General features: G+C 34.1%; 1 protein-coding gene across 3 annotated transcripts; it reads right to left on the bottom strand.

Moving 5' to 3' along the window:
* Positions 1-1,935: 1,935 nt before the first annotated feature.
* LOC149948959 (ankyrin repeat and sterile alpha motif domain-containing protein 1B) lies at positions 1,936-23,048 on the bottom strand. 3 transcript variants are annotated; one of them, XM_090174158.1, is made up of 22 exons: positions 22,832-23,048; positions 19,733-19,813; positions 19,508-19,664; positions 19,113-19,187; positions 18,836-19,057; positions 18,573-18,648; positions 18,400-18,501; positions 18,003-18,327; positions 17,675-17,947; positions 17,505-17,614; positions 17,054-17,439; positions 16,685-16,987; positions 16,448-16,489; positions 7,885-8,053; positions 7,247-7,627; positions 6,887-7,011; positions 6,541-6,816; positions 6,366-6,476; positions 5,972-6,286; positions 5,740-5,898; positions 5,534-5,671; positions 1,936-4,464 (listed from the first exon to the last, which is right to left on the bottom strand). In XM_090174158.1, the coding sequence occupies exons 1-22, from the start codon at positions 22,933-22,935 to the stop codon at positions 4,207-4,209; spliced, it is 4,188 nt and encodes a 1,395-aa protein (XP_090030284.1). In that variant the 5' UTR covers positions 22,936-23,048; the 3' UTR covers positions 1,936-4,206. The 3 variants fall into 3 exon arrangements, with proteins under 3 accessions (XP_090030284.1, XP_090030286.1, XP_090030285.1); XM_090174160.1 differs by having other exon boundaries at positions 18,003-18,249; XM_090174159.1 differs by lacking the exon at positions 16,448-16,489.
* Between the last annotated feature and the right edge of the window lie 157 nt (positions 23,049-23,205).

Genomic DNA, 23,205 nt, shown 5'->3' with positions numbered 1-23,205 from the left:
ATCTCTCAATGGTTCGTTCAAATAAGACGCGTTTTCAAGCAAAAAGATTTTTTTCTTCAAAATAATGGATGGCGCCACGGGTCATATGATAACGTTTGCTCGTCATTTTAGAGCAGACGGCACATTCGTATTTTTCAAAAACTTGTTTCGCGGAGAGCAGATTTGATTGGATCTCTAGATTAATATTCCCAACTCAATGGTTACTAGTTGTTTCAAAGGCTAGTGTGATCTACTTTAAATAAACTAGCATTGCAACCGTTTTCAATTTAATATTCTGTATTTATAATTTCAAAAATAATAAAATAAAGCAAATTCTGGTATATTTACTTATTTTATTAAAGCAAGTTAAAAAATGATGATTTTTAGTATCAAGGCATTGGTGGTCCCTAAAATAATTTGAGCGCCCTACAGGCCTGAATGTAAAATCGGCTATTATAAACACTCGCTTCTGAAGTGAAGTGTTTCATTTATAATAGGGTCTTTTAAGTAATATTGGCCTGGAATACGTATCGATTTACCGAGGCCCAGCTACCCTCTCGTTAACCGTGTGTAGATCATTACGTGGCTTAGAATGGCTACTCTCACCGTGATTTATTACTAGTCTTTGGAACTGATCAGGTTACGATGCCAGAGTAATCTGGGTCGCCGGCCTTTTATAATGAGCTTATTGAAAATTGAAACGCTAAATCAAAAATTAACTGGAGAAGTAGATTCCTCACCGTCGTTACCTGGAAGTCACACACAACGCGTAGAGTTGATACTTTTTGACCGGCCGCAAAATCATTCAAATTTCACTAGTTTCCCGCGCTTGTTTCCGGAAATAAGGCAGGAAGAATGCCAAATTTTGATTGGTCGAATCTGCTATTATGAGGTATGGATTGGAAGAAGCTACCTGATTTCGAACCAATAACCAAACTTATTATTAAATCATGAGATCTACTACGCGAAAGAGTGAAATTAGTAAAGGTCACTGGTTTCACTCTTATTCTAGGCGGAAAACTTCAAATTTGAGGCGGGAAATATTTGTTATATCCCAAAAAAAAGGGGGAAGAATACTCTGTTCTTTACTTTCTTTAGTTATCAATGGAGTATTAAAAGATGTGGCGGTTAGCACCTTCCCCACCAGAAATTATTTTTCTATTTTCCCATGTCAAAGTAATTTTCACGTACAGAAAACATTTTCCTCTCTCGCTTAAAAATGACGAAGACGGTGAATCCAACGTGTTTGGCAACCACGGCATTAAACATCTTATTCGTGAATTTGGGATATATAATTTAGGTTGAAGTCCTCTTAGTGGAGTTTAAGTTGACAAATTATAATACATCTCTAGAGTCTACAATGGTTCTCTGACGACGTTATCATTTAACTATTTTAAATTTTAGCTTCCTTTGCCGTTTATAGATGGCACCACGCTCTCCTTTACGATATATACATATGTATTTTTGCGAAATAAATATTATTATTATTAAAGCCATTAAATTCAAACCTTGACTCTTACAAGTGGAGTGAGAAAATTGAGGGGAAATAACTACTCGCGCTATTTAACTCAGATTTTAGCCCAACTCTGATGCCAACCACCGAAAAGTGGACTGGTGAGAAAGTTTTGGTGAAATGGGACTCGCGATGAACGAAATAAGACTACTTGGTTTATTATTATTTTCAAAATATCTACACTATAAAACCCTGAAATTTATTATGAACTGCCGGGAATCCCAGGCGTCCGGGAGGCAGAGTTTGTGGATGGCCGTGTGAGGACGACCACCAATCCCCCAACGGGTGGTCGGAATACTTCCGCCACGGGTGTCCCCACGTATCCCCCCGTTGGCGTGGGTGTCTTCGCCGGGCTCGCGGTCTTCTCAGACTCAATCAGCCCTTTCTTCTTTGAATAATAAAAAAAATATTATGAACTGCGGGGTGAATAAAGAAAACTGAAATTAAAATGAAAATGAATTTATTATACATTGGTTAAAACTATTTGCTTATACACTCATTCCTCCATTCAATTTTCGAGGGTTTCTTTTTAATTTAATCCTAAATTTTTTCATTAGTTTGTTTTTAAGTACATTATGTCAAAAACTTTCTCAAAGAAATATTGTTCACTTAGCTAAGTTGCTAAAATTTGATGATTTAACAATTCTGGTGGGGGAGGATATATATAGAGATAAATAAAATGACTATTAATTACAATTAGTTTTTGTTCAAACACCCCTATCTGGAACTAAAAACAGTAAAATCCCACCAGAATTGCTGAACAACCAAATTTATCAATCTGGGCAAAGTGTTTTTTTTCCTAAAGCCGCATTATCCATTCTTTTTTTCCATCTTTTTTTCATATATATTTCAAAAATTGAAATAAATCATAAAGGGTTCAATTTCGTAACTGCCCAACATTAAAAAATTAAAACATGACTTTCCTTATGGGGAAAAACAAATATTTTTTTCAATAGGCCGCCTTTAAAACAGACACTCATATGCAATATATATATATATAATTTGTTTCATTTTTTTAATTATTATAACATGTATAAACAAGATTTCAAGTTATCGCACAATTTACAATTCTTTTCGTAAAAATTAAAGGAGATCACATGCAACTTATGCTTGAGGAACAATTATTTATAAACAACAGGTATTTTTTTAAAAAAGCCATTTACAATCCTAAAATATACATTTTTTTTTAATACAGCTACAAGGGCAGAGAGAAAAATCCATGGCGCCATCGTCGAAGAAATAACCAATCAAATTTAAAACAACCAGCGACGTAAAGGTTCGCCTCATAGGAGCACAAATTTCATTAGCCAATTTCAAGTATTTTTTTAACTTTCAGTGGCGCCATCTAAGTGTACTTTTTATCGTAAATCCCCCCATTTCCAGCGCAAAATCGATATATATTTATAAAAAGTTAAAGGTTGTATAGAAGAAACTTATTAAAAAAAAGAGTATACGAAGCACCACTGTTGTTTGTTTTTTCCACTGATAAAATGTAAAATTAAAACATTGCACAGGCGTAAGTCAAAGTCACCGCTTAATATTACTAAGCCTTGTCTTAAAATAAAGGGCTGCATTTGGCAGTGAGCGAAAGATGAAAGAATATTTAAATAGTCATAAAAATTTATGAAATAGCGAAAAAGCTATTTAACTTACCAACAAGCCTAGTCCGCACACACATTATTTTAAAGACTTATTTTAGTGATTTAAGAAACTTTTGGCAAGAAATATATTTTCATCGTCAACGGCCAGTTTTACCCAAAAATTCGGCCTATTTCTGCTTGTTATTTATTGGTAATCCTTTCTCAGTTTAAGGTGTATAAAATTTGATTTCATTTTAAATATTTTTCGTTACTAACACTTATTTTGGCATTTATTTAATGAGCTCAGCCTTTAATTATTATTAAATTTATGGCATTTTCAAAGCCTTTCGAAGATTTAGGGGATTATTTCAAATACGGTATGAATGATATTGAAAAAAATTTACATTTTTTCAGCTGGATTATTAAAAACACGGAAAAGTTCCTTTCAGAAGGAGCTAAGGGGTATAAATTGTATAATATATCTTTAAATTTAATTATTCGTAGTTCAGGCCAGTGGTTTCCCAGATAAAGGTATATTTATATATGATAAAAACTTATATTACAATAATAATTAATTGTATAAAAAGAATTATATATAAAACTTATCACCGACAAAATATTAAAAAAAAGGTTTTGGTTGACATTCACTGTCATTTACCGAAAAATAATTATAATTTGGGGGAAGAAAAACATTAGGAATTGAAAAGGGTTCAATTTAAATAGAACTCTCGTCATTCCAGTTAAAGGTAACTCTTTTGTACTTGTTAGGGATGATTTATAAATCAACGATTGTATTCTAACGTTATCGGACATTTTTCAAATGTCTATTTTAAATATCAATAAATGGAAAAAAATTATTACTAAGTAGATAAATAAAAATATTGCTAATGAAATTAAATTAAAAAAAGGTAGCTTTAAATTTATCTTTCGAAGGGTTTTTATTTCAGTTCACTTCGTGGTTCTCATTAAGATGGAGGGGATGGGATTTAGTTTTAATAAGGTAGTCTTTTGTTTTATTTACTATATATCTTTTGTTTAAAGGGTTTTTATATTACTAAAAAGCGGCGAAAAACGCTAGAAATTTCGTCGTAGCCATAGTTTTTGTCGTTTTATAAAAACCTATTGTTCTCGATATCACGTAGCACAATCGCCGTTTTGGTGAGTTTTGGGGACTAGCTGGACATTGAGCTGAGAGACAAATTGCCGGTTGGCAGCGCTGGTGGCTTGAGCCGAACTAGGCGTTGCTCCGGAAGAGCTAGGAGGAACTGGAGACGGAGCCGCCGACGTGTCTTTCGAAGATGGGACATCATTTTTCGATTTGTCGCGCAGTGCCAGTTGATAGGCTACTTCGAATGCTTGCCCCAGTGTTAGAATTATTTCTGTGGCTAAGTCCTGCATTATTAAAGAGTGTAGTCAGCAAGAGTATCCATTGTTTGAACCATAATTATCCGTACATTATTTGTACTAATACAAGAAACATTTCCCTTACCCAACGTCTGTGTTATTCTGGCTTTTGAAATTTCGCGCCCAATTCCCTAGTGCCATTTTTCAGCATCGATTTTAATATCTTCCCATAGGAAAATTAATAATAGTCCTTGCCATTTGCGCTTACAGTGGTACCAGAAATAAGACTGGATTGTAAAAGGAAATTTGTCGAGTCAACGCAAAAATATATATTAGGCCTAACAGATTTTTACATTGACACTCAACGTGTCATTCAATTTTTTTTTTAAATGAAAACCAGCATTAAGGAAAAAATAAGTTCTATTAAATGTTAACTTGAATAGGGATTGTAGTTGGCTAGCCAGGGTAATATGGTCATTTCACCACTTCAAAAGTAGATTTGCGTTTTTTACTAGCAGTTTTAACCACCCATGAAAATTGACAAACAAGTTCTATTAGATGTTTCTAGAAGTTAGCTTCTAAATATCCTTTAGCAAGAACGGTTTTACTGTTTGTTTAAGTCTACGCTCCAAATTTCAGTCTCCAGAAAAAATGTGCAAGTGTTCATGGGTTCCTCAAACTGTCTAATATCTATTGTTCATTTACTTCTGGTCTGGCATAAGTCTACCGAATCACATCACACCTTATTTTTGACATAAGAAACTTTCACTAGACAGCCTACGTGGCAAGCTTCATTACTGTTTAGCATCTGAACATTCTCGCGGTGTCACGGACCTTTTCCAGTGCCTATTGATTTCACTCTATAAATATTTCTTAAACTGATATACTAAATTACAGACATTATACCCATCAAGTAATACTGAATCTGTCAACTAGAGATATAAAATTTATGATTGCCCCTCTTAAGGAACTCGTCAATTTATGTATTCAACTGCCAATTCGTTACACACAAACGCACTACACCATGTAAATTGGAGTGCCCAAGACCAAAATCCCTTCTTAAATACAGAATTGATAGAGCAAGTAGCAACTGCCCTTGGAAAATAATTCAACTCACAGTATTCTGAGCGCTGAAAACATGACAATAGTGGTTATTCGTCTGATGCTCTTTAGTTATGTAAGCGAAATGGTCCAAATCTTCGGAATCTTGACAGGCGCAGTGAATATTCCTAATTTCGTGTTCGCAAACCACTTGCTATTAAGGAAAATAAATTACATTATCGTAAAAAAAAAAACATAAAATTTGGTTTCCGAATTGTGTACCTGAGATTGAGCATCGATAAATTTGACCCCTTGATGGGATATAGATAAAATAACGTACGGTATTTTACCGATATCGCGAGTCGACGTTTTCAGCTTTTGAATACTCTTGCGGGAAGACTCCATCCCTTTTAATTCTTTCACTAATGTAGAACCCAAATACTGTAAACAAAGAAAATATATATCAAATCTATCTTTGCAAAATATTCTACTTATCTTTCTATCATCCACAAACCTGGGCTGTATAGTTACAACAATTTTGCACAAGGGTGTCAGAGTCATGCCGCCATTGGGCAGTCAAGAAGGATGGCATGGCGCCAATGACTTGCTGCGGGGAAGTGAGAGAGACTGTGGTGCCCGGTTCACTCATTAACTGGGTTGGCGGACGAATCCGGAGTGTGTCGGAAATGGAAGAAGCCCCCGAATCCAGAGAATCAGCTGAATTTGGTGTCGAACGAGGCGTCACATTGCTGTAATCCTTGAACAAAAACGAATCAGTGCTGACATCATCCGAACTATCATCCAATCCCAATTCACAAAGAGTTAAGTTCTGGGTGAAGAGAAAAATATTATGAGTCATTAAAATGGACTAGGACTAGACTGGCATATGAACTAAAGAAAATACTGACGAGCTTGGTCAAATCTAGATCTCCTAAATCTGTAAAATTTCTATCGGAAGAGCGATCACCCAGTGATACTAGAATTCTCTTCTGATGACCAATTTTAGTGATTTCGAGAACCTAATAATGGGAACATACGTTTAGTTACTAATTTAATTAGTAAAAATTTTGGCTGCCAATGTACCGTATTGAGTTCGACCTCCCACAGTTTCATAACTCTTTCCATGTCTGTGAACCCATTCCGATGGAAGACATCTTGGTATTGGCCGAGGTGAAGAGACCTGAGCCATTCATTGACCGATATATTAGTGTTTTGACTGGATATGTGCTCCTGACTAGATCTGTCCATTGGTTTAGTTGGGACTGGTAATTTACGGGCAGAATTAACCAATATCCTTCGATGTTCGGCACTCGAGACACCTATATCGAGCAGATCTTGCTCTTCAAGTATGTTATTTCCCTGGGAAGGGAAATAAAAAAAATTCATATATACACTTCCAAAAAGTTATTAAGAGAGTATAAAAACTAACCAAGAAATTAACATCGTCAAAACCATTGATGATGAGTATATTTTCATACTCTGACAAGCCTATTATTCTAAGCCATTCCTCAATTGTTGTGAAATGAGAACGGCTGTCAGAATTCAGCTCCGATTCTTTAAAAAAAAAAATAACCACTTAGAAAACAACCTCCACAGACCAACATTTAAAAACAAAATTGAATCGAAAATTCACTCTAGCTCCCTTTGTACTAATCCGAGAACAATGTACGTTAACTTCAGCCCACAGTACAACGGTCATACGTAAATTTCGTTATATCACCCGTAGAAAAACACTTAACCCTAGAAGAGCGTTCAAACCACAAAACCACAGAAGAACACCATTTTTCACCTTTTCTTAAAACATTGGCAAAGTGTTCTTCGATTTCCTGAGCAAAAACTGATTCTCGGGCTATCCCGCTTCCGAACGAAGCCATAATATCGGCTATCTCAGCCCATTCGGCATTCTCGTCAAAGGGGCTCATAACCGCCAGCGACGAAGAGCCCCTTTTGCTGTCTCCGGTAATGCTAACGCCACTTTTATCCAACACGCCGTGTCCACCACCAGCACTCGAGTCTTTCCCACTCACTAGGGACACCATTTTCAACCCTCGACCGTCTTGGGTCACAGTCACGTTCTGGTACACGTTCTTCGGTCTCTTGGAATGTTGACTTTTCACCACTTTCACACCATCGCGATATTTGTGAGGAATTATTGAACCTCGGCACAAACCTGGATACCACACGATTAAACATTAAATCACGCTTTTTAAGGCAAGAAAACGAGGGGTAGGACATTATCATTTTAGGCTACAGGATTTGGGATTTTAAAGAAAATACAGGATTTTCTTTGAAGATTTTCCATAAATCTATGGGAAGGAAATTCTTTAATATGAGATTTGAGAATTTTTACCCAAATTTTCTACAGAATTTTGGTCAATGTCCGACCCCACGCAAGAAAACCACTACTGTTTGTGTACAAAAACTCACCAGCAAATGGATTATCATCCTGAACTTCTTCGATATTGTCAGTTGCTACAGATTTGCTTTCTTTTCTCAGAGTTAGTCGAATTTGTCCGTTGCCTTCGATGGTAGCGCAAATTTCTTCGTCAGTCAGAGTTTCAATGTCCCGCGAAAACCGCTTGCTGTTTCGATATTCCTTCACACCAAAATAAAGTGAAACCAAAAAATATTAGTCATCTAAAAGACTAAATTTTACCATTACAGTTTTTACAGCAACATAATTAAAGATAAAACCAGTTTGACTACTATTTTAACTGGTTCCAGCTAAATGGGCTAATTAAAAAACACATTATCGCCCAGTTAAAATCGCCATAACAAGTCCCTAGGGCTACAGATAGTTGATACCAAAGTGTTAATTGGATAAAGAACACATCTGAAGGAATGGCGTTTTCAACCAACTTGGGTGTCAAAATTAATGTACATTTCACGCTGGCCAGGCAACAAAATAGAGATTAGAGGAAGAGATAAATTTGTAATTCTATAAGGCAGCTTACAACTGAGGCCTCTTTACTATCTTGACATCTAAAACCATAACTCTCCACACCTAGCAAAATAATACAACAGTCAAAATGGTAATTATATTCCAAGAATACGTTGAATATTTAACTCTCGGGTAAAAGGAAACGTGTCTTCTGATATGTCACATATTTCAAAAGCACAATTTCAATGACATAGTACCACCACGATAAGATTAGAAGAAAAAAACATGTCAAAAGCTGATTAACGGAATATTTAAGGATTGCGTAACAACAGTTTCCAGAGTGACGTTTTTCCTCGAACTAAATTGCGTGAAAATTAAATATTTTGTCGACATCATCACCGGAAATTGGTTTACAGAACCAGCTAACGTTTCAAATGTCAAAACATAATTTATTAATTAATCTAATACAAAATTCTATTGAACAATTAACGTGCATTTGGATAACATCGCGGAACACATGACAACTAAAAAACCTTATAATTCTACAAGCGGTCTCAATTTTTGAACACCCCCCCCCCGAAACGTCCCAAACAGGGAAATACGGCCCAGTCATCTAATAGTTCGTGTAAGTACTGGGAAACGGGTACAGTCACGCTATTTAAAGCGTCAAATAACTTGAAATCATTTTTCTAAACAAACAAGGGTTTTGGTAATTAACATTGCTAAGATTCTTGCTAGATTCCTACATACATTTATTTAACAACGTTAATTTTATAGTCCATTTAATTTCCTAGACATAATTTCCAAACATTTAACAGGCGCACTAAAAGACATCGCTCCCCCAAGCAGAGACATTTTATTTTTGGCTCAGGTAAAACGGTAAAAAACACAACCAGCGTTCCGATCCTTTGCGTAATATTTTCCAAGAAAAAATGAATCTGATAGTAGGCTTAAGGCTTAAAAATATCACCTAAAACGTTCATTATATAGAGTAATAAGAAAAATAATTAATGGTAATTATATTTTGCAAGGTAAAAAGACCGGTACATATCTTGGGATAGATAGTGTTTTTAACAACACGGGAGAATAAAGAGAATTAACATTAGAAAAAGCCCAAAATAATAATGGCTAAAAGGTTTCTTCTTACCGGGGTTTTGTACTCAACAGCGAAAACGTTTTTTCTATTTTTTTTTGCTGCGAAAACTACTTAACTTCTAGCCACGAGGAAACACACAATGCGTCTGAAAAACTTCACCTTCAAAGTGAGCGTCGTGAGTCCCACCTCATCTTTTTCTACCCCCCGCCAACGTACAAGTTAGAAGCCACGCTACTTTTACACGTATCTGCTGTTTACCGAAAAATACCCCCCACAACCGCAGCCACATGATAGCTGCCCCCTTTCTTATTTGCACCGCTTGAAACACAGACGCTCTTCCCCCCTTCCGACCCCTTCTCTTCAATTTTCTTCATACTCATAGCCTTCCGTTTCTGATACACTAAATTTTAAGCTGTAACGCGTCTTCGGCATGTGAATAGTACTGATATCGTGTCCCCCGTTTGTGTGTCGGTTCACAATAAACTAAAAAGCTAGCAGCAGGGCTATTCAACTTTTAGGATTACAACGCTACCTGAAATAGAAACAATGAGTCAGACTTTCTTCCCCCACCTGACAACAGCTCCCTCTATTGCAGACAAACAGAACCACGTTAAAAAACTATAGTGGGGTATATCAATTATGAAAATAATTGAATTAAATCAAAATATTTTCAGTAAATATTGATAGCTTTACTGAATGTAATTAATAAAGTTAATGAATAGGCAATAACGAAAAAAGAGAGGAAAGTGAGTCTGACTTATCAGGGACATCTCGCTCAAAGCACACCCAACCATGGACTAATTAATGTATACATTAAGTAGTCCATGGTCCCTGTGTTTCTTGGTCTCAGCGTTACCTAACCTCTTTAAGTTGAATTAAGTATTTAAAAAATATTTAAATACTAAAAAGGGAAAGCAGACTTTCTTTTTAATTTAGCGAGAAATTTAATTGAAATTTAATATAATAATTCAATTCAGAGTGCTTCTCGCGGAATGCCCTATCCAGGATTAAAAAGTGGGGCTTTTAGGTTATGTTTTAATGCGCTATTAAATAGATGGCTCTGACCTCTATAACAATGAAAATATTTGAATTAAACGCTGGGAAATTTCTGTTTGGCCCCGGCTGAACTTTTATTACTAATATTTTTGGTAAAACGGCGGGGGGATTTTACAACTAAGGTTACGATAACAGGGTTGCCACAAAATTTTCAGATTTAAATTCCCTGACTATTTCCCGACCATTTTAAGAGAGTTTCCCTGGCCAAAATTTTTATTTTATATTTTACTTTTATAAAATATAAGTCCATTTAAATGAATAAATTTAAATGGACTTATATTTCAGTAAAAAGGTTATGGCAATGTTGAAAAAGTTGGACAAACTTTCAAGGATATAAATGATAATCATAGAATTTTTCATAGTTCTAGAGTAAAATTATCTTCAAAAAATGTCAAGATAAAATTGAATTTCCCCGACTTTTTACAAATTCAAAAAATTTCCTGACCCTTCCCTGAGGTTTAAGGCCCATTTTTTAATTCCCCGACTTTTCCCGTTTTCCCTGACGTGTGGCAGCCCTGGATAAAATTTTAATTTTTGGCGTTTACAATGTTTGTCCATGAGACAACCGCAATCTCCTGAAGTGGGTTGTCGCACCCGGTCTCGCACCAGGTGAATGTACGCGCGTTGTCTTAATCTTGTAAAGTCGAGTGCCCAGTATTTAAAAGCGATAACTTATCAATTAATCCATCTAAATATTCCAAAAACACCGTTATAACTCATTTTTAGTAGTACCAGAAGTTAATAAACCAAAGGTATGAGAAATATGACTGTGTTTTGATAGGTGAAGGAGCTTTCTCTTAAAAGGAGACTTCCCGAGGTGATTATCACGGATTTTGTTGAAACTCGAGGGTTCGGTAGACCCCTTATGGTTGTATGAAAATTACCCAAGTGAAAAGTTGCAAAGGGCTTTAGTTTTCCTATGGCAACCGAAAATGTTTTTGACCTCTCCATTTAAAAAGCATGATATTTTCTCGGTTACCCAAATTTTGTTAAAATTTAACCAAAATTGATCAATTTTACCCAAAATTCTTGATCAATTTTACCCAAAATAAGTCAAATTCATCTTTTGGGGTAAGTTTTGAAAATTTAATTTTTTTAAATTTTTTTAAGTAAGTACCCTGTGAAACCGAGAAAATCCCATGCTTTTTTAAATGGAGATTTTTCGTTTTGAGAGATCAAAAACATTTTCGATTGCCATGGGAAAACTAAAGCCCATTGCCACTTTTCCCTTTCGTAATTTTCATACTACTATAAGGTCTACCTAACCCCCGAGTTTCAACAAAATCCGTGATAACCACCTCGGGTAGTCTCCTTGTTAGAGCATTAGGGGGATTGGAAACAACAAGTCATTCACTCGGACACGTGCTCGTCATTTGAGAGGTAGCCATTTCGTCGTTTTTGAAGCAAGCTGCAATAGGCATTTCTATAAAGCTAGGAGCAACAAACACAGCACCCCACACAAGGAGAACGCAGTGTGCAGTTTTCATTGGTTAGACGCTTTAGCGCCTGCTGCCGTCGGAAGTGTAAAATTCGAAAATTGTCTTCCCCCCACCCGTAAAACGTTCGTCCAATGAAATTAGTACACAACACTGCGTTAGCGTGATTAAAGGCTAGCTGCGTTCTCCGCGTGTTTATTGCTCCTAGCTATAAAGTCACATTGGCTTTCTTGTTTTGATGATGTTGCACGGGTGACGCATCGATGACGTTTTACTACACAAAGCCCTGGACATAAGAGTAAATTTGACTGTTTTTAAGCCTAAACTGAACTGAACTGAACTTCTACGTATTTCGTGACGAATGTGTCATATTTGCACGCTTATTCGTTTTGACAGAGAAATCCCCTGTTCTATACCTACCCTACCCTATTTTAGCTTATGAGTTTAGATACAGGAATTAAAATAACACAAGCTCTGAGCAGATACACCATGGGCTCATGAATACACTAACAGCATTTTCCTTTTGACTTTTAGATATTCGCTCCAAAAATATCATTTTTTGTCATTATTGAGCAGAGTAAATAATGGTATTTTTCTCTAAATATTTTGTTAAAAAGAATCACTCATAAGTAGCGAAAAAACAATAAAACTGTCAGCTCAATTGGTAGATTTTGAAGACTCGAAAGCCATAAATGGAAAATGTTATTCTAAACACAACAAGGTTGCCACAATATTCAAATTGCCGACTTTCCATTTTTAGATATTTTTCCTCTTCTTAATATTTAACTTTTACCAAAACTTAATAAGGAAGTTTAGTATAAAGGTCATGTTTTAACTAAAAAAAAAAACATTTTATTGCAAGGTTTAAAAATGACCAAAGCGTTTAAAGGGTCACAGAATTTTTTGAAAAATTCGGACCGAATTTCAGTTGCTCCTCCCCTTCTGTACCCCTTTATAGCAAAAACCAACAATAAAATTTTGGCCCATTTCCCAAATTAAAACGATTCTGTAGCTCTTTAAGGAACTAAATAATAATCTCAGAATGTATCACAGAGCTTTAGTAAAATGCCTTTAAAAATTTTCAATATAAAATTAAATTTCTTGATTTTACCCTGTTTTTAAAAAATAAAATAAAATTCCTATATCTTGCCCTGACCTTATAGGCTTATTTTTTAAATTGCATGACTTTTTAAAAAAATATTATTCCCGTATCTTTAACCTGACATTTTAAGCCTATTTTCCAACTCCCGGATCTTAGTTCGGCGGATCTTCCAATGAATTTTGAAGTCTAATATCAAATTCCCGGATCTTCGCCTAAATTTTGAAGTCTAATTTCAAATTCCCTGATCTTCGTCTAAACTTTGAAGTCTAATTTCAATTTCCCGGATCTTCCGTGGACGTTTTAAGCATATTCTATTTTCAAATTCCCGAACCTTCCCCTGACCTTTTAAGCCTATTTTCAAATTCCCGAACCTTCGCCTGACTTTTAAAGGCTATTTTCAAATTCCCGAACCTTCGCCTGACTTTTAAAGCCTATTTTCAAATTCCCGTGTCTTCCCCGAACGTTATAAGCATTTTTCCAAATTCTTGGATATTCCCCCGACTTTTTAAGCCCTTTTTCAAATTCCTGAACCTTCCCCTCAATTATTAAGACTATTTTCAAATTCCCGGATATTCCCCCTCAATTTGTAACCCTATTTTCAAATTCCTAGACTTTTGCCTGGTCTGGCAAGCTAAAGGCGAGATTACTACCGTAGGTTAACCGAAAAAGATCTGAAAATCCTTACAGTGTCCTTTTCCTTAACCGTCGAAACGAACATTTTGCACAAACTACACATTTTGAGATCTAAGCGTATACTTATCACGAAAACTAGACTTAAAGGCGCGATCAAGACTGGGCAGAGGCACTCCTAAAATAATAATAACGAACAAACTGAGCTGTTTATGTAAGCCCTAACAATTATCAAATTAATTTTGCTCTTGTTCGAACTTGTTTGGAAGTAGCGACGGCGCCTTTTTGTCAATTGATTAATAGCAGTCGGGGAATTAATAAATTCTGCTCGCAATTTGCATATCGCCGGCTCTTCCTGCGCGACTTAATTATTCTAGACTATTGAAGTCATCAAACCAGGAAATTAGGGGGAGGTTACAAAAAATTAGCCCACCTCGTCTCTGTAACAAGAACGTCAAAACAAGTTGACAAAAGGCCAAATATAATCCAGCGCTTAAGTCTACATTCGTGAAATCGAACACTTGGCGAGACAAGCGCGGTAATATTTCCATTTTAATATTAATTTAATTCTTAACTTTTTTAATTTTATACTAATTTAATTCTTAACTTTTTTAATTTTATACTAATTTAATTCTTAACTTTTTTAATTTTATACTAATTTAATTCTTAACTTTTTTAATTTTATACTAATTTAATTCTTAACTTTTTTAATTTTATATTAATTTAATTCTTAACTTTTTTAATTTTATATTAATTTAATTCTTAACTTTTTTAATTTTATATTAATTTAATTCTTAACTTTTTTAATTTTATATTAATTTAATTCTTAACTTTTTTAATTTTATATTAATTTAATTCTTAACTTTAATTTAATAATTTAATTCTTAACTTTAATTTAATAATTTAATTCTTAACTTTAATTTAATTTAATTCTTAACTTTAATTTAATAATTTAATTCTTAACTTTAATTTAATAATTTAATTCTTAACTTTAATTTAATAATTTAATTCTTAACTTTAATTTAATAATTTAATTCTTAACTTTAATTTAATAATTTAATTCTTAACTTTAATTTAATAATTTAATTCTTAACTTTAATTTAATAATTTAATTCTTAACTTTAATTTAATAATTTAATTCTTAACTTTAATTTAATAATTTAATTCTTAACTTTAATTTAATAATTTAATTCTTAACTTTAATTTAATAATTTAATTCTTAACTTTAATTTAATAATTTAATTCTTAACTTTAATTTAATAATTTAATTCTTAACTTTAATTTAATAATTTAATTCTTAACTTTAATTTAATAATTTAATTCTTAACTTTAATTTAATAATTTAATTCTTAACTTTAATTTAATAATTTAATTCTTAACTTTAATTTAATAATTTAATTCTTAACTTTAATTTAATAATTTTATTCTTCATTTAATGTAATATTAATTTCATTCTTCATTTTAATGTAATATTAATTTCATTCTTCATTTTAATGTAATATTAATTTCATTCTTCATTTAATGTAATATTAATTTCATTCATTTTAATGTAATATTAATTTCATTCTTCATTTTAATGTAATATTAATTTCATTCATTTTAATGTAATATTAATTTCATTCTTCATTTTAATGTAATATTAATTTCATTCTTCATTTTAATGTAATATTAATTTCATTCTTCATTTTAATGTAATATTAATTTCATTCTTCATTTTAATGTAATATTAATTTCATTCTTCATTTTAATGTAATATTAATTTCATTCATCATTTTAATGTATTATAAATATAAAATTCATAAACATTATTTTATTTTCTTACTTTTAAATTTAATACTAAAACTACGCTTTTATGTTTTAACTCCAGCCTTACTAGATAGAGGGCAACGAAGCCCTGTATATTATCTCCTTTAGTCTCTCTATAGCTTTGGTAATGGCGTCAACCAAAACGAAATTTATCCTATTATCAGAGTATAATTCTGGCGCCATAGAAGATGCGCCGGACTAAAAAAAAGAATCACGCTGGGTTTAATTAATCGATTATAAAGGCGAGCCGACATACTGATTAATTTGGGGAGGTGACATTTCCTTTTCCTGAAGAAGTTAAAAGGGGGAAGTTCCATTAACTTTTAAATTAACACAGTAGTAGTAACAGGGATAATTTAGTTTAGTGAAACGCACATAGTTCTTACCCTACTTTGATGTGTTGAAAAACATTTTTTATGAAAAAATAAGTCGGTTACGAGCAATTAAGTCAGTTATTCACGTGCCTTATCATAAGCTCAAGAACGTATGAGTTCACTTTCAATGTAGGGTTGTAAGATTTATTACCCAAGATCCTCCATTTTTCGTAATCGTATAACGCCATCTTTTATCGGTCGTAAGAACGTTTATCACATAGTTAAGTGTAATTAAAACTAAATTTAATTATTTAAACACAAACTTTATGATTTTCATGTTTAAGTCTGCAACTCATAGCTAATATTTTGGCTAATACACAGCAATAAATTTAATAGAGCAGATAAATTTCCTAAATTCAATTAAAACTCAGTCAATTACCTGGATGCGGAATAGTTCTGGTGAAACTTTGGATTTTTTCAGTACATTAAATTCCAATGTTAAATTTATGCTTGGTTAAAAGAGATAAACTAATATTTTGGTTCCGCGCGATTCACTTGTTTTCTTTAAAGGGTGAATTATGTCCAATTTTTTTACATTACAAGTTTTGAGCCAATCAAAAAAACTTAACACAAAATACATAAATTATCTAAAAACAAAAAATAACTCACCACCGCATCTACATCCTCCTCTAAACCTTCATCTGAAGAATCCTAACATATTTTGTTTGTTTACAACAACAAAACATGCAAATAAAATAAAAAATTCATGCTATAACGCAAAACGTTTATGCAAAATATAATAAAAAGCGCTGAATATTATAACAAACAAGCTTTAAAATAGTTAATCTTATGATAAACTAAGAACTAAAAAACAAAATAATCTGAATAAATGTAACAGTTCTGTACCTGACTAAGGGGTCGAATTTTTTCCAAGATACCCGTTACAGCAGTTCCTGGAGATGGAGGTGGGAAATCGGGCGTTGGAGGTTGATTATAATGTGTTGGGCTCAGAGGAATTTGCACTGTGGCTCGTTTGGCTCTCAGATCCAGCGTACTTGGCTTGGAAGGAATTTGCGGGTGATAATTAGCTTGACGATTACTTTGATTTCTTTGAGCTCCCATAACAGCTGTAGTATCACTCGCTGATCGCCCGTGTGTGAGCAATGTAGGCGTACTTTTAGTCAGGAGGTAGTTTGTAAACGAATTTGGCTGTAAAAATTCATTTTCAAAGTTTAAGTTTGTAAATAAATTATATTTATATTAATAAAATGGTACTTCAAGCCCTGAGGATAGCTTTCCACTCGCTATGTCATCGTACAAAGCGCTAAAAGGTGAAGAACTATTGTTGGAACCACCAGCACCATTGGTCATAACTCCGCTTTCGTCGCCATCCAAATCAGACTGTCCTTCGTAACTCGTTCTTCGTTTCATGTCAACATAGTCATCACGAGACATTTTATTTCCTTGAGGTCTGCCAGTTGAAGTAGCTAGGCACAAATATTCGTAACCGGGACGAGGAGGATATTTCCCAACTGGAGAAACTGGGGCAATCGATCTCCGGGGAGGTTTAGCGGGTGGTTGGGGTTTGTTTCCATGACCACCTTGGAATGTTGACATAGGTAAATAACCTCCGGTCCAGGAGGTTGAGGTTGAGCCGGGTTCTGGAATTAAAGAGTCATTTTGAAGCTAGAACGCTATCGACACCTATTGAAGATTGGACGAGTACCTTGATTTTGATACGGGTCGGATAAGCGTTTCCCAGGTGGGACTCCGCTAGCTTGTAAGTGAGTGCTGGGTGGAGGAATTTCATACAAAATTGCATCAGATTCAAGTGACCTAGGGTTGATTGATATGGGTTAAGGAAAAAAGGTTTTAAGTATGAAACTAAACAATTACCTCGACGTCCTATACATCCCAGAAGATCTTATACCCTGATGGTGGTAATTGCCATCGATTGGTAGTGGTGAAACCCTCTGCAATGACGCTGCGGAAGAATGAGCAGAATCTGGAACATTTCCACTATGACTCAAGGAGGCCGAACCATATCCAGCACTTGGCATCATAGCTGGAGATGGAGTTTCATAAAGAGACGGACTTCTACTTCGAGATTCAAAACTGGAATCGTGGGATTTAGCCAGTGGAGGAGTTTGGTACAACTGGTCACTAGCCCTAAAAATTACACAAGTTATAATTTTTTTAAGGATAGCTAATGTCAGGGTCTTACCCGGAAGATCTTTTACTCGCAGAACCGGAATTAGAACTAGTATTAGCCAATCTGGGAGGTGGTGGAACTTCGTAATAACCAAAAAGCTCTGAACCAGGTGAGCTGGTTGATCTCGGAGGAGAACGACCAGCAGCCGAAGCGGGGTGCAAGAAGGGGGGTAAAGGAACCCCGCCACCAAGAGCCCCTGTCATGTGACTGTGCAAAGGTGGTCTTTCGGGTACCAGAACATTAGCATAGGAGCCTGAGTCTGAAAGAAAACCAGGAGGTGGAGAAATGGACGGAGGAGATTCAATCTCATCATCCGTCATGACTAGAGTCGTGTGCTCTGAAATAATATTAAAAAAAATACTTGGAGTGTAAACTATTTAGTTATAGATTAACCAAACTACATTCATACCTTTAATAAGGCGTCTCATCTGCTTTGAAATTGCCGTATTAAGGTCATCAAGTAGATCAAAAACAGTACGTTTCTTACAATCTTCAATAGTAACATCTACCCCTATAATAATAAATAATTGAATAATTAACCATAGTTGTTGAAAACATTGAAATCTACAAAAAAATACTTACTGTAATCAAGAAGAAGTTTAACCACTTCAATCTTCCCAAAGAGAGCCGCTTCATGCAATGCACTACCAGTCTCAGTCTATTAAAAGCAAAACAAAAAAAGTGAGGATGTTTAAAGGCGGGTGACGTCCCATATAAAAGGAAATGATAAATTAAAAAATGACAACTCCATACAAGGAACAGGCATCACTAAAAAGTGTCAAGTTGCAATTGGAAGAGGGAATTACTTGCTGAGCCGCAAAACAACTTAATCAAACATGTCTCACCACCAAATTGACATCGAAGCCGGCTTCCAAGAGGACCTTCACAACCAGTTTGTGTCCGTTTCTTGACGCCAAATGCAGTGGAGAGTGTTTTTGCGTATTGTTACGCAACAGTTCCGGTCTATGTTTGACCAGCAACTCAACCGTCTCGAGTCGACCATATTGAGCGGCCAAATCCAAAGGAGATTCTTCTTTGAGGTTACGAACTGACGCATCACTACCATGCTAGAAAAAACCATAATTAAATGCTTAACTTTAATTCCAAAAAGTAGTATATTACTTGAAGTAGTAACGAGACAACTTCGGTATGGCCGTATTGAGCTGCCGAATGAAGGGCTGTTTCGTGGTCATGGTTCTACAAAACACCATAAATGTATTAAACTATCTTTCATTTTTTAATTGAGATGAGTATTAGTCATTGCTAACATATGATTTTTTTAAATAATTTCATAACACATTGAAATATATGAACTTTGTAAAATCGTAACGGACCAAAATATATAAAACGGTTTAAAGTCATTTGCAAAAACCTTTTTCAGTTTCTTTAATAAAAGAGCTGAAGTCTAAGGGGGGTGGTCTTTACCTATCTGATAGATAAATAATTCAACATATTGCGCGTGTGTATTATCAATGACAAATAAAGGAAGTAGAGAGGTCAATGGAACTGTTACTAACTGATAAATTAACATTAGGAGTTGAAGGTCCTTGAACCAGGAGCAATTTAACAATTTCCGTGTTTCCTGTCCATGCTGCTAAGTGTAGTGGCGTTGAACCCTTATTGTCAACAACATTCGTGGAAGCTTCGTGAGCCAGAAGAACCGACACAATATCCCTATTTTTCAGGGACAGTTTTTTTGGTTAAATACGCTTTTCTATGGAATTAAATTAGGAATGTATTACTTGTGTCCATTTAAAGCAGAATGATGCAGCGACGTGTAACCACTCTGATCTTGCGTATTAGCCCCTGGACCTCTTCTTAAACTAAAAATTACAAAAGGTTATATACATGTTATAGTAATTTGACAATTTATTAATAGAATTGAGAGTTTAATATCAATGTAAAGGACCACCAATACAGAAGTCGTAGATGATTATCACCCAGATATTAAAATAAAAATTAATTTGAAAAATTTCAGTGAATTTAATATTCATTTTATATTTTTAGAAAAACGCTTTATTAAAATATTTGTAAAAAATAATGAAAAATTTTTACAATAGTTCTCAGTAAAAAGGAACCGAAATAGGTTATCTGGTCTTTTTATAGCTTTACCTTTACCCTGTGTTTTAATAACAAAGTTGAATAGCTTACACAAAAACCCATACTTCCTCCTGGAAGGCCAACAACCAGAGATTAAACAGTTGTTTACATCATAGAAGTAAACTATCCTCCCCATGCAATTTTGACACTTCTATAACCAAACCATATGCATCATTTCGCCAAAACGGAAAAGCAGTAAATAAAAATTATATTTTTATATATTAAACTTATTATTTACCATGGTGAATATTAGTAGAAATTATGTTTAATTCAGAGAAAACGGCATGGTATTAGAAGATAAAACTTATTTTATACAAGACGTTTCGAGCCGAGGCTCTTCTTCAGTCGTTCGTTAGTTTTAATTAAAACTAACGAACGACTGAAGAAGAGCCTCGGCTCGAAACGTCTTGTATAAAATAAGTTTTATCTTCTAATACCATGCCGTTTTCTCTGAATTAAACATAATTTCTACTAATTATATTTTTGCTTTACTCCCTAAAATCGAATACGTTTTATTTAAAATTAAAATAAAGTTTATTTCACTTATATCGCAATGTAAGATTTCTTAAATTCAATTTAATTGGGAATAAATTATTAGCTTTTCAAGATGATTGATTATTCATTGTTCCTCATCTAATTTCACAATTCTACCACCTGGTTTAAAAAGGCGGTAATTACGTTAAAACCAAGTTGTTGCGCGTTTTAATGTGCCATTTCAATAAAATATACTGTCTTTTAAGAGGCATATAATTATGATTATTTCGGAGTGTTCATCATGGTACAATTTTATAGTAATTTTAGATAATTCAGCGTTGCCCGACGATGATAATAATTTCGAGTTAATTTATTATAATTTCAACGGCGTACTGTATAGTACGCTATTTTCGATAATACTACCTGAACGAGCATTTAAAGAGACACACCGGCGTTGGAATTTAACCACTTTCACGCGGTTGTTTCCAGAATATGCGTATTTGGTACCAATTTTTTTCAAACGCCTGGTTGGCCCTTTAATATAATTTTTGTTTTAATAAAGATTTTTCAAAGACCAAACTCGATTTAAGCTTTATAATTTTTTGGATTTGTTATAAATATAACTTCAGTCAAAATTAAAATTTACCGTTAATTTTCAGAAGTACGATAATGTTTTAATGAAATTGAGGTTATCTCCGCATTGGAACTTTAAATAATGTGTTATTTGTGACGTTTTTTAGCGTTTCTCCCGTATAAATAAATATATACTTGGTACTATAATTAGCCTTTTTAGTTTATATAGGGTCACGTAGCGGCTAACGCGAGAAGTTAAAAAGTTAATGGATTTTTTTCTGTTATAATAAAACACAAATCTTCCGTTAAACAAGAAAATCACGCAGTTTATGAACTTCTCACGTTGGCCGCTTCGTGGCGCTACATAAACTGAAAAAGCTAATTTGATTTAACAACGCTGAAGAAATTTGACGCTAAAAACTAATTACATAAAATTACACATCCTCTACGCGTTGCGCTTAGTCCCGCTAATTAACAACGAAAATAACAAGTTCCTTTACCGCTCTAAAAAAAGAAAACCAAACCAGAAGTAGAGAGTTTTTATGGCGGAAATAAGGAAAATGAAGACTCGTTTATCGAGAGAATCCCGCTGAGTTGTCAAACAAGACAAACCGTCACTTTATTAAGCCATTACGAAAACGATTGGAGCATTATAGGCTCCTATTCGGTGGCATTACTTTTTGTTAAAAAAAAAGGGCTCAAGATATCGCAGAAAAGGAAGTGTGTCACTTTAGCGTGACAAAAAAAAAGGATAATAAAAACGAGAATCTTGTGATCTTTCAGGCAATAATTTTCTGACTAAGTCAATGACGAATTATTTTAGTCGCATCCGGCATTCAAAAAAATATCCAATGAATGACACTAGTTCAAAAATAAAAAGAGCCGAGGACACTTCATAAACTGCCTATCTGATTTCTTTATCCTAAGGAGGTTAATTGTTTATAAGCGATTTCTTATCAGTCACTGGAGAGACATGGTACCGTGGGAAATAAATACCCTGATAATAAAATTTAATTTTCATAAGACCCTAATTTTATTTCCCGATTTACCACTTTTCGTTATGTTAGCGTTAAAAAAAATCGTGGGGATTTTTAAGGACGCGGGACGCATTATTACATCCTAGAGGTCGTTTCCAGAGCAACCATTAAAAGTCCCCCTCTCCTACTCCTAAATGACTCCCGGCGGCTCCTAACGTAAAAAACCTGGTTTCCTATTACCAAATAAAAATATTTAAATGCGCCGTGTTTATTCTTTCACAACCACGGTTATTTAGACTGGTTTAAAGTACATCCCTTACAAAACACATGCATTTCCAAAAATTATCAAACATTTAGACAGTACTAGTATGCAACATGTTTTTTTTTCTCATTCCTAATGCGTATTCTCTAGAATTTAAAAAATTATTATAGAAGTAATTATCTCAATAAACGCGCACAACTCTATAATAATTACACCCACTCTTAACCAATGAATATAATTTAAGTAATCGATCTTCCTCTAAGCATATGTAACATTGTTGTGAAAGAATTTAAGCGTAATGAATGGTTTACACCTGTTAATTATTTACGTAATAATGTCGCAAACTAAGCGCGGTTGTAATTAAAAATGCTTTTGGCATTTTGCCCTTGGCCTAGCCATTGACCCTAAACTCGGGCTACTCCAATACTCATCAATAAAAAGAGGTTTCCACTCACCTAGCCAAAGGCCCTGTTTTTTTCGCGCGTTGACTTAAAATCTTCTCAACAACGGCGAAGTTTCCACTTCTAGCTGCTTCTAATAGTTCTTGCTCTTTACCCATGACGGTAAACGAGCAAGAAATCACACAATTTTCATTAATATCTCCATTTTCGGGACAACGTTAACGCGCAACTTCCCAAGCAGTTGCGAATTTGGCAGCCATATTGAAACTAAATAAAAATTCACATACATTGAAAACTACATATTTTGCGCCATCCAGGCGGAATAAAATCAATTTTTCGTTAATAATCAACACGCTAAAATATAATTAATACTTTAAATTTAAGTATTCAAAATTTTAAAACAATCTGTTTTTTTTTAAATTTACCTT

The sequence above is a fragment of the Leiobunum rupestre genome, chromosome 4 (genome assembly GCF_980474605.1).
Source record: "Leiobunum rupestre chromosome 4, qqLeiRupe1.1.hap1, whole genome shotgun sequence".
Taxonomy (NCBI): Eukaryota; Metazoa; Arthropoda; class Arachnida; order Opiliones; family Sclerosomatidae; genus Leiobunum; species Leiobunum rupestre.
Note: the sequence above shows the minus strand (reverse complement) of the source record. Positions and strands in the feature narration are given on the sequence as shown.

Excerpts from the sequence above, each read along its gene's own strand:
- LOC149948959 (XM_090174158.1), bottom strand. The coding sequence starts at position 22,935 with ATGGGTAAAGAGCAAGAACTATTAGAAGCAGCTAGAAGTGGAAACTTC. Across the intron at positions 16,490-16,684 it reads AAATTCGACCCCTTAGTCAG|GATTCTTCAGATGAAGGTTT; the intron begins GTACAGAACTGT and ends AAAATATGTTAG. Across the intron at positions 6,817-6,886 it reads TTGACGATGTTAATTTCTTG|GGAAATAACATACTTGAAGA; the intron begins GTTAGTTTTTAT and ends TTCCCTTCCCAG.